The sequence below is a fragment of the Semicossyphus pulcher genome, unplaced genomic scaffold, assembly GCF_022749685.1.
Source record: "Semicossyphus pulcher isolate SPU_LCO1_2020_fin unplaced genomic scaffold, fSemPul1.0.p SCAF_22, whole genome shotgun sequence".
Taxonomy (NCBI): Eukaryota; Metazoa; Chordata; class Actinopteri; order Labriformes; family Labridae; genus Semicossyphus; species Semicossyphus pulcher.
Window position 1 is genome coordinate 7,035,735 of NW_027211696.1, and position 12,362 is coordinate 7,048,096.

At 41.9% G+C, this 12,362-nt stretch overlaps 1 protein-coding gene across 1 annotated transcript in view; it reads left to right on the forward strand.

The window, feature by feature from the left end:
• nnt (nicotinamide nucleotide transhydrogenase) overlaps positions 1–12,362 on the forward strand; it is a 44,978-nt gene that overhangs the window by 15,257 nt on the left and 17,359 nt on the right. The window contains exons 11-16 of the mRNA XM_069673555.1: positions 267–428; positions 3,886–3,996; positions 7,715–7,860; positions 8,134–8,329; positions 9,547–9,780; positions 11,886–12,046. Coding sequence (XP_069529656.1) covers positions 267–428; positions 3,886–3,996; positions 7,715–7,860; positions 8,134–8,329; positions 9,547–9,780; positions 11,886–12,046 — 1,010 coding nt within the window. The remainder of the gene's footprint in view (positions 1–266; positions 429–3,885; positions 3,997–7,714; positions 7,861–8,133; positions 8,330–9,546; positions 9,781–11,885; positions 12,047–12,362) is intronic.

A 12,362-nucleotide genomic window follows, 5' to 3' on the forward strand; every position in this document is an offset into this window, starting at 1 on the left:
CGTCCCCATTTAACAACCAGATAGCGCCATTGTCTGGGTAGAATACCGCAACACAATAAAATACCTCTCTCTGCATTTTATACTGGTATATTGGTCGCACCGGTATGTAGGACGCAGCCCACTTTTTAGTTGAAAAAAAAAGTATTAAAAGTGTGTCTAACACGCCAAACTTTACGGTACTTGCAGATCATTTAAACAGAATCTGTATCTTGCTGTTAACATAGCTCCCTTTTTATTTCTTTAACTTGTTTCTCTCTGTGTTCCAGGCGCTGCCACCCTGCTGGGTCTGGGTCTGTCGGCTCCAAACGCCGCCTTCACTCAGATCGTCACCACCTTTGGTCTGGCCGGCATCGTGGGATACCACACCGTGTGGGGAGTCACTCCTGCTCTGCACTCTCCCCTCATGTCTGTCACAAACGCCATCTCAGGTTAGTTGCCTTATTCAATCCTACACCATGAAGGAGGAGGTAGTGAAGCTTTAAACGATTACATCATTCTGAGCCCTTGAATAAAAACTTTTAGCCAAGTGCAAACCAATACACCACAATTAGCAGCCACAAGCAGGAGGTTGAGTTTACCGCTATGAAACAGAGCTAGCTAGAGGATCAAACACATCAGTCCAGCAGGTCTCTGCAGCCACGCCGTTACTCCTCCGAGTGCAAATAAAACCTTTAAAGATTGTGTTATTGTCGGCTGCTGCTTAACACAGAGGGGTTAAGAGGTTACAGAAATGCGTGTGTTCTCACGGCTTTGATCACTCTTAAGACCCACACTGTGGTAGGAAGTAACACACTGTCGGTGATCTTTGAGGGTCAGGGAAGTCTTCTGTTGTTTAGTCGTGCACACAACCGGACGTTAGAGCTCGGCGGTGGAGCCCAGCAGTGTAACAAGTAGAGAAGGACAGTTCTCACCTGCTTTAAAAGTTTATTAGTGACACCTATACCATGTTTTCACATCCCCATCTTCACGCCGTCTCACTTGTTCCTTTGGGTCTGCACTTTTATACCTCTTTTCTGTCTTCTTAAAAGTGAGTTTTGGACTTTAAAGTTTGCCAAATTCCATTCATAAGTTGGATCTTGTTCCCCTTGTTTTGTTCGTATTTTATATCTGGATCCGTCTAAAAGGCACAAGTTTACAGAGTCATCATTAAATATTTGGAGGATTTGAAAACCACAAATAAAATAAATTTCTACCCGTAAAATTAGATATCCAGAGAAGTTGAAACCACAAATATACGCATAGAAGTTCATTTGAAGTTTTGCCTTCTTTCTTCTGTCTGCCCTCAATCTGCCCCTTGCCTCCCTGTCCAGGTATTTTCCCTTCATACTTTGACAGATATAAAAAGAAGGTAATAAAGGCCACTGAGTGACTGCAGCTCTGGAAACACTGAGACCATCAGAATCCTGTTGTTGTTGTGCCAGACATCGTAAAGACACACGCACAGTCACAGACATTAGGGAATCTTATTGGAATTTCGGGTTTGAATGAGGGACACGTATATTCTTCATGTGCGGATTATAGTGTTACAGCCAGTGGTGACTCTGACCGGTGAGGCATCTTAAATTCTTCAGACGCTGGTTTCACGTACACTGGCTTAATATCTGGTGTCTGCACGAAAGGCTTTTATCTACCTGAGAGCACTGATTCATTATCACACTGGTGGCTGCTGGTTGTCACAAAGACACACCTACAGGACATTGGCCCACCCGGTGTATAGAAGTGTGTATGCGTGATAGCTGGGGTGTGCATGTGTCCAGTGACGCCTATTGGTTTTCTTTCTGGCTAATCTCTGAGCTGTGGTGGCCAGGATCGCTTTTGATCTCAGGATCGCCTTTGATAAAGGCCTACTGGTTCCATTTTGTCCCCCAATCCCCCAGGTAGCTTGTGAAATATAAATTGTGCCAAATTAAGAAGGCTACACGTTTATCTCCATGTGTCAGATACAAATTTAATGAGAATGCAGTTGAATATAACAATCATATCTATCTTTACCTGACAGCAGAGACAGTACAAGGATCAGGATCTGGGCCCAAAGAATTTGATTCTTTCTGCACTGAGAAGTAACGCTGTAATGATCTGTTGATACGTTGTTTGAAATAAATCCATCCACCCATCCATCCATTCATTTTCTTCCGCTTATCCGGGGTCGGGTCGTGGTGGCAGCAGGCTAAGCAAGGTGACCCAGACTCTCCCTAGCAAGTTTTTCCAGCTCCTCCTGGGGGATGGTGTATATATAATCCCTCAAGTGAGCGCTGGGTCTGTCCCGGGGTCTCCAACCAGTTAAACATGCCAGGAGGCATCCTAATCAGATGCCCGAACCACCTCAACCGGCTCCTTTTGATATGAAGGAGTAGCGGCTCTACTCCGAGCTCCCTTCGGTTGTCTGAGCTCCTTGGGGCCTTGGCGTGCTGATCCCTGGCAGTGTGTTTGCCAAAATAGTTGGACATTTACTTTATTTCAATCAATTTATCGTCTCGGTCATTTTTCAAGCCGAAAATGTCAAACATTTCTTCTGAAATGTGAGGGATTTGCTTTTCTTTGTCATTTACGACCATGATTAATGAAGCCTTTTTGGGTTTTGGACCGTCAGTTGGACAAGACTTTAATAACTCTTTAAATATGCTCATTTCAATAACATTCACATTTTTCCAACTGAATTGGAATTAGCTTGAATTTGTAAATACATTTTGGCAGTGTTTTGTGGAGGAGCTGATACACACACACACGACTTTACAAACTGACTTTGTAGGAGAAAACGGGTTTAGTGAGAGAGGAATTGGATTCATTGGAAAGTTCATTTTCGACTGCGCAAAAGGTGCACTCACATACATACACACTCTGTAGGTGCACACACACATACACACTCTGTAGGTGCACATACAGATACACACTCTGTATGTGCACATACATACACACTCTGTAGGTGCACACACACATACACACTCTGTAGGTGCACACATACATACACACTCTGTAGGTGAACACACACATACACACTCTGTAGGTGCACACATACATACACACTCTGTAGGTGCACACACACATACACACACTCTAGGTGCACACATACATACACACTCTGTAGGTGCACATACATACATACACACTCTGTAGGTGCACACACATACACACACACTCTGTAGGTGCACAGATACATACACACTCTGTAGGTGCACACAAATACACACTCTGTAGGTGCACACATACATACACACTCTCCAGGTGCACACATACATACACACTCTCCAGGTGCACACATACATACACACACTCTAGGTGCACACATACATACACACTCTGTAGGTGCACATACATACACACTCTGTAGGTGCACATACATACACACTCTGTAGGTGCACATACATACACACTCTGTAGGTGCACACACACATACACACTCTGTAGGTGCACACACGCATACACACTCTGTAGGTGCACACATGCATACACACTCTCCAGGTGCACACGTGCATACACACTCGCTACCTGCTAGACAGCCTACATTGTACACAAACACAATTCCGTGTGAATGAAGGCTCCAAGGGCGCTGTGTTTTGCATCTCACTGCCTGTAAGTCATTACAGGGCCGATGTTATCAAGGTTTCCTGAGCCTCTTTTGGTAAACACACTCTCCGTCTCATTCACTCAACTCTTTTAATCTCTTCATCTTCTTATTTCCAATCTGGAAAGCAACAGAGTTTTCTGGATTTAAGAAGTAAACTATAAAATGTCTGTAGATGTGCAGATGAAACATGGTCTTAAATAACAAGATTCATTTTTTTTATGATTGAATTGATGTTTGTTTTGAGCTCCTGTGTTGCTTTGTCTTCAACAAGTGTCCTGTATAATGAAGTTCATAAATACTAATATATTCTTGTTCTGCAGGTCTGACGGCTGTGGGTGGTCTGTCTCTGATGGGAGGTGGCTACACCCCGAACACCACTGCTGAGACGCTGGCTCTGCTGGCTGCCTTCATCTCCTCAGTCAACATTGCTGGTGAGTCACCTGCACAGACACCTAACAGCCATCCCTGCCAGTCACAGCAACCATTAGCCAATAACGTATCAAATTAGACTAAAGGGTGCCATGTTTTTTAGTGATTATACAAAAACATGCTTTCCAAACCACAGCTGCCCCTTCTACCCACCTGCTCGGACCACACACATTAATTCCTGCTATTACCCTTAATGATACTCATTATAATAACAAAGTGTTCCTGGAGTCATTATAATACTCATCACTCTCTAATAGTCCTGGGAAACTGAGTGTTCCAGGGTTGATTCATGCGGTTGTTTTCATTTCTCCGATTAGCTCACAGCTTAACACCAGCAGAGCTCATGAATAGTTGCATATTGGAGCAGTTTGGTCTCTTGTTAAAGGACACCACAAGGTTTTAAGTTTGAGGCAAGGCTGTGAATCCTGCAGCAAATCTTGGTCCCTTTAAGCTTTGTGGCGTTACAGTTCAAACCACCTGGTAGTCTTTTTTTCTTCCTCAGCTTTCCGTTAACTTTACCCCCAACAAAATACCACAGCCGTTATAGACGTACCTAGTTCCTTCCCAGTTGAGTAAATTCATTTTTTGATGTTCTTCGGTTCATTTCCACACTAAGCGGTTTACCACATTACCCATAAACCCCTGGGAACAGAAAAATAACATTCCATGGAAGGGGAAGAAACACAAAAATGAAATTTAGCTCCTATAAAACGGACCCTGAAATTTTTGTGTGTGTTCTGAGGAACAGGTCCCTGGCCGAGGCTTTTTGTTTCCTTCATGTCTTACGGTCGTAAGATGTGGGAATGCATTAAAAACACCAGGGTCTGTTGAACAATTAGAGCTGAAAATGTTCAGTTTCTCTCAATGTCACAGGCGACCAGGTCTCATCAGATTCCATCTCCTCTGTCTTTGCATGTGTGTTACTGCCTCAGCAGACATATCTGCTCTGCAAATTAGGGATGTATCTGCTGAAAATTAGGCACCAATGCATCAGCTGAACATCGGAATCAGCCGACATCGGCAAATAAGGTTGCATGCGCCGATGGCAGTAGCCGATGATTGTATTAATTGTAACAAAAGAATTAATGTTTTCAGAAAGATTTTAGTTAGGCTATGTAAGCACTGGAAAATGTTTGTACTATGGCATGTGATTGTAAAACAGGCTAAAGAGGCTTTTCTTTTTGAAAAGATTTTTATGTGAAAGAAGTTAAAATAAAAATATGTTTTGGGAATTTGAAAGATTGAATTCATGCTTTCTCAGAGAGTGTGATGAAGGCCTGAATAAATTTCTGTTTTATAATTCAAGTTAATATTGGCCCGTAATCCAGACGAGGGCATTAATAATGACAAAATTACAGTTATCGGGAAAAAATATCGCCAAATATCTCAATTGGCGCATCCCTACTGCAAATCCAATGTCCTGGGAAGAATTACATTAAGATTTTTGGGTTCCATGATTGTGCCTTTGATTCTACCTGCACATAAAAATGTACTTTTAACATGCAAAGCTTTTGATTTTCTCTAAAGTAATTAATTTAGGTCATCAACATACATGCTGAGGCTCTGTTAAAGTATATAAATATATGTCTACTTTCAGAAACATTTGATGATGATGTTTGCTATAATTTTCACTGATAAGGTGGCGCATTTGTAGCTAATTTGAAAAAAAATGTTTTGGCTATAATTGAATCAGAACAGCATATTGAAAATGTCTTTTACTACTTAAGATCAGTATAGTCTGTAGAGAACTGTGAATGAGTATTGGTACAATTAGATCACCAGTTCAGGACCAGATGTCAAAAATAGGATTTTGAGTAAATCTTGAAAAAAATGCAAATTACAAATGACATGAATGAATGAGCAATAGACCAAATGATGAATGAATTTTTACTTTCACTGTTTGTGAGATCATTTTCGTTCGTTGTTGTTATAAGCTACACCCACTTTAATCAGAAAGTAGAGAGTAGATGCATAAAATCTGGACATGACTAAGTACTGACCTTAGATCTGGGTTTCTCAAACTTTTTTTGGGACCCCTCACAGGGGAGAACATTTTCTAAGGACCCCCTCATAATCGTAACACCCATTAAGCATAATGCTTACTACCATTTGCACTCTTAGATGCCATTGGAACTATTTATATTGTAAACGTATCAACATAAATACTTCAGACCTGTTTCATAGTGATAAACAGAAAAACATTTCAATTTGAATCATGTTAATACCACTTATACACTTTAAAACACACTTTTTATTCAAATTGCTTGTGGACTCAACTCAACAGCATTTATACTTTTCAAGTAATTGATCTTAAAAGCTTTCAGAAAATGAACAGTAGCAAGACAGCTGCAGGAACGGTTTGTTGTGACCTGAGTGAGTTGAGTGATTCATGACAGATTGTCAATCATTTTTCTATTGGTCCAAAACTAAGGTGGGTGGGAGTAATGGACACATGCTTGTTTCATTGGTACAAATGGCCCTCATCTGTGGACATGCAGTTTTTAATGATACAGCACAACTTTATAATTTATTATAAATTTATTTTTATAAAAAAAATGGAATGAACTCACACATGCACAGGGAGAACATGCAAACACCACACTTTGTCAACAAGTACAAGATATAAACATTCAACATTTCTGGTGCCCAAACTCTAAACTGAGTAGCTTAGCTCCAGCCTAGGTTTATGAATTTATTATTTCATATTAAATACAATTAATCTGAATTAATTTATGAGCATTTATGGTAAATTGAGGGTTTAAAAATATACAATTTCAAAAAGGATCGACATATTGAAATGATCTTAATAACGACTCAGAAAAGTCTGCAGATGATCCTGAAAAAGTTTCAGGTGGACTGGCCCACTGGTTTATTACAAAACGCTGATGAAACGTGGTCATTGTCCAAAATAAGCTAATGTTGGCATGCTAACACATTAAATTTAGCATACACATTACATATGCTTCACAACAGCATGTAAGCATTGTCAGTTTGAGCATGTTAGCCTTTAGTTACAGCCTCAAAGAGGTGCTAGCATGACTCTAGTCTCTAGTTTTGTGTTGCTGAATTGCTTCTATTCCTGCGAGCTCTCTGACTAAAGTTTAACAGACATATTTCTGGGTAAAAAAAGAAATAACCAAAAGCAATGAGTGGATACTGGCTTTGTTAAATATGTGAACATTCCTCCATATTGATGTATTGACTCAGATTGGTCTGCAATAATAGAAGTCAGATTATTATTATTATTTTTACATGTTTTAAGTCTACAACTAAAATCACATGAACTGAAAAGAAACAGGTGCTAGCCTCTGATTCACCCTTGTATGTACGGGTGCATGTGTGTGCACGTGGCTACAATCATGCCAGAGGGAAAAAGGGAGACTTACATGCGGTAATGTGATCTCCTCCTGTAAAGTGTGAGACACCGTCTGGTCCCGGTCAAACACTTTTGAGGTTTTCTTCTTGAAATATTTACACTGACATGAAGTAGACTCATTAAATTCCTAACATTGGTTATTGGGCTTGGCAACATTTTTTAGCTATTGGCTTTAAAACACCTGTTGTCCAAAAATAGGTGTTTTTCATGTATCAGGTGCTTCGGCTCCTTGTCGAAAATCTCTTTTTCTACCATCTTTTACTGTTAAATTATGTTTTTTATGTATTAAAAGTCATTTTAATCCTTGTAAGTAAAGGTGAATCGTTTCTCTCTCACTCCCAAAGGTGGTTTCCTGGTGACCAAGAAGATGTTGGACATGTTCAAGCGTCCCACTGATCCTCCAGAGCACAACTACCTTTACCTGCTTCCTGGTGGAGTCTTTGTCGGAGGCTACGCTGCTGCTCTGCAGTCTGGATACAACATTGAACAGGTGTGCGAGCGTGTTTTGAGTCGTGTCCACATGTTAAGTTAAAGATTACATCTGTGGTTTCCTACCAAAGCTTTCTTAATCCCTCAGAATTGGTCCCAACCAGCCAATGACTATATAAAAGTCAGCTAATCATGCTACAAATGTATTCTCTGTTTTCCCAGATGTTGTACGGGCCCTTCCAAGAAAATCAATCTGCCATATTTCTCATTCTGTGGTGCCTCAATCCTTCTCTATAACCTGCTTTTTCCATTCTCTGTCTAATTCTCTCACCAGATGATGTACTTGGGCTCAGGGTTGTGCTGTGTCGGTGCCCTGGCTGGGCTTTCCAACCAGAAAACAGCCCGTCTGGGTAACGCTTTGGGTATGATGGGAGTCGCAGGGGGTGTTGTTGCCACTCTGGGAGCCCTCAAACCGAGTCCTGAGCTCCTGGCACAGATGAGCGCAGCCATGGCTGTCGGTGGCACTGCCGGTAAGTCTGTGTGTACTTATGTTAAAGGGCCAGTTCGCTGATTTTCAACCTCAGTCCTATCATTCTATTACAGGGAGCTAATGCCATTATGGTAGGAAAAAATGTAGTTTCACTCTGTGCCTTTGGAGGACGCTATCTGCTTCTCCAATGGGCCCTGGAAAACCTCCGCCAGACTACGTAAATACGCTATCTGGCGGAGGCCGGGGAGCTTGCTAAACTACACTTTTTCAATCTAGGACGCCTGCCTCCGATGTCATGTCTCGTTCAAAATGGTCAGGTTTGAAATGTAGACTGCAGACCTGAAGATTTTTTTAGACAATTCACCGGTTTATTCTTGTCGTATTTCGGATTCTGTACCGCTCTGAGCCATTGCCTGCAGCGATCAATGTCACTGACTGGAAAACAGTAGTATTTCACTCAAGCGACTTTCGCAGGGCATTTCCTTTCAGAGGGAGGGGCACAGTGCACGCTGGGTGTTGTAGGAATGTAGAATGGGCGAAACCACGAGCTGTTTGTACAACTTTCTCCACAGCTATGGCGCTAATTTCAAATATTATTGCTTCTATCGATTACAGAGAACAGTCGCTTTTCGAGGGGCTGATTGCTCCTTTTAAAAGAAGAAGGCAGAAAAACTCTAAAACTTGCAGAATTGTGCTGCAGCAGATGTTGGATTGTAGACGTGGGTTTTGCATCTTTTCTTTGTGCCCCTGCTTGTATTCCAAACTTGGAAAGATTAAGCAGCAGGTGTGCAGAGAGTCTGTGATGTTTATATCAAACACAACATGACTAACATCCCCGCCGGACCCAGGAGGTCTGTTGAAAAGGCCGGCATCATGTGTTGCTCACTTGGGACAGTTTGATCATTTAAATGCTAATTGTTCCAGTAACAAAGCTGAATCCTAGACTAAACTATCCAGACAGACAGTGATGCTTTTTTCCAGATACAGCAACATTACAAGGTTTCCTGCAGAAACACACACACAAACAGGAAGTGTAGGTCCACTCACAAACAAGGAATTTCCCCGAACAGGCCTCATAAGCAACACCTGGTTCCTCACACCGACCCTCTTCCCAGCAGTGTGTGTGCATGTGCTTGTAATTTGCATGTGATTTAAGTGTGGGTCTTTCAGGGCCACTGCACTTTATTTATTTGTTATCTCTCTCTCTCTCTCTCTCTCTCTCTCTCTCTCTCTCTCTCTCTCTCTCTCTCTCTCCAGGCCTGGCCATTGCTAAGAGGATCCAGATCACTGACTTGCCTCAGCTGGTGGCAGCCTTCCACAGCCTGGTGGGTCTGGCTGCTGTTCTCACCTGTGTGGCTGAATACATGATCGAGTACCCCCACTTTGCCACAGACCCCGCAGCCAACCTCACTAAGATAGTGGCATACCTTGGCACCTACATCGGTGGGATCACTTTCAGCGGGTCATTGGTGGCATACGGCAAACTGCAAGGTGAGAGAAGCACAGTCGGTATACTACGTGTGGAAAAACAAAACTGCTGTTATGATATTTTAAAAGCACGTTCAGCACGCAGTTGATGAAACAGGCAAATAAAGAGATTACAAAACTGCATGCAGAATGTAACCTGTTATGTAGGGATGTCCCGATCAGCTTTTTTAGCCCCCCAATATTGTGTATCTGTCAATCCAATGTCGATCCGATATTTTGCTTAGATAATAGAGCTGCACGCTGTTTTTTGTTTGTTTACAAAAATAACTAAAGTAAACAAATTTACTAAAAGATGTTCAATCTTTTTTTATCCTCTCGAGGATATTTATCCTTCCTTTTAAGGTCCAGAGTTTGTTGCTTCGGTGCAGCAGCCTTTCCCTCTGTTGCTTTAGTGAACGCGCCGTAGTTTTAGATGTCGTATGGTAGTATTGAACGCAGCTCTACTGCTATCGCCTCGCCAAACAATCCTATTGCATATATTGCAAGTGGCTGTTGGACTGTTTTTGCTTTCTAGTTTGTGATATTTCCACACTGCTGACATGCTAGGGTACTCGTGCATTTGCAGCAAATTGTGGACAGCTGATGTAAATGATCAGGGTGAGATCATTGGCTCAAATTGCCGATCCCACATCAGTTAAAGAATGCCCAGATCGGCTCCGATCCCATAGTTGAGATCGGGACATCCCTTCTATTATGTGTTTGCTATTTTGCTCTTTATGATTTACTCTTTAGCCGCTTTCCCACTCTTCTAAAAACCCGCTGAGACCCGGCTTTTTTACTGAGTGGGAAAGGCTACAATCGGCATTCAGACGGGTAATTATCGCCTCGGCTCCGATCGGCATTGATGAGAACACAAAACCTGTGTCGGCACACTAATCTCCGCCCCCTTTCCGGCGTGATGCTATGCTCTGTCGGTAACTTCAGCGACTCCTTGTCATCTCAGCTACAAATTCCACACGTCTCCCTCCAAGCAGCGCTCGAACATCGTTCCAAATTTGTCCGTGCCAAGTTTGATGAACAGACTGAATGAGTAATAGATACAATAAAGACCTAACCACCGTAACATCTTCACTGTTTACTAACCCTGTTTCGGGCGCGTTTGTGACGTCAGATGGTGACGCAGCAGAAAAGAGACCGACAGGAGTATAGTCCACTGGCAATGGGAAAAGAGACAATCTATAAGTGGCTCTTCGTGGGTCTGAAAAACCTGCTAATTTCGGTGGGAAAAGGGTAATAGTAAATTTCCTCTGTGTGGGATCAATAAAGCTTATCTAATCTTATGTTATGTTCTATTTTGCATGGTACGCATCAGAAAACCTTTTAAAGAAATGTTGTAGATGTAGAAAAATGTTTTGACATTACAAAAATGAGCTTGTGTGGCTTTTACATTTTCTTCCATGTTAAGATGAAACAAATGGAATTTAAAGTACGAGGCTAGCATTATGCTATGCTAAGCTAAGCTAAGCTAAAATACTTCTCCTCCAGATGTATTTTACTCACAGCTCGCAGAGAGGTATCAATTCCCGACATTTTCCAAATTGTTTCTCTCTTCTCTTCTTCTCTCTGGATTTTGTTGTTTACTTCATGTGACACATCCTTGGTTAATTTATTATAAATAATACATCAGTATTTCCTTTATTTTATGCCTTTATTCTATTGATAGGTATTTAATTACTTGAGCAATTTGTGGAATCTTTAGATCTTTTGTCCAGTGTTAAAGGAACATATTTTCTGTATTAATGTGAGTGAAAAAGGATCACTAGTCCCTTAATTGCTGCAGACAGATGATATGTTAGCTTGGCCGTACAAGAGAAGGTCTGATGCTTCGTGCTCACTGCCGCCTGCTGTGAAAGGGGAGAAAAAAAAGGGTTCACTGGGTTCAAGTGCTGGCCCCAGTCCTGGCAGTCACACTGTAATTCCCATGTAGGCTGCAAGAGTTTCATAAGCACAAATTATGCATGAACATGATGTTCGGTTAATGACAAGTCTGAAGTGTTGGCTGCAGGTGTATACATCCAGTAAACTTTATTTACATTCTCCATATTTACCTGTAGGACTTTTTATAAACCTGAATGATAAATAAATGAGTTTATTTGCTTCTCCTATAGGTGTTCTGAGCAGCGCTCCTCTGATGCTCCCTGCTCGTCATGCTCTGAACGGCACCCTCATGGCAGCCAGTGTTGGTGGGATGATTCCCTTCATGCTGGATCCAAGTTACACCACAGGCCTCACCTGTCTCGGTTCTGTCTCTGCCCTTTCCGCTGTCATGGTATGTCAAGCTTTTTCTGTATATTTCTGTGTTTGTTTTTGCACTCAGAAAGGCCTGTCAGAAGAAAAATCTGTAGCTGTGTGACAAGTGTTCTGGTTTCCATTTGTAGTCCGTTTGTTGTAGAGGTCTTCACGGGTCCAAGATTCCGTTACCGAACCCTAAGAGACCCGTAATTGTGCGACCTGGAACCGAACCAGACCCTCTATTATTTGAAAGCTTGGCCCCGAACTTAGTTATGTCGGACCCGACCCCAGCCAAGAGAAACAGACACGATCAGCACCGACTTCACAGCTGATTACTATTAACAAGTTACCGC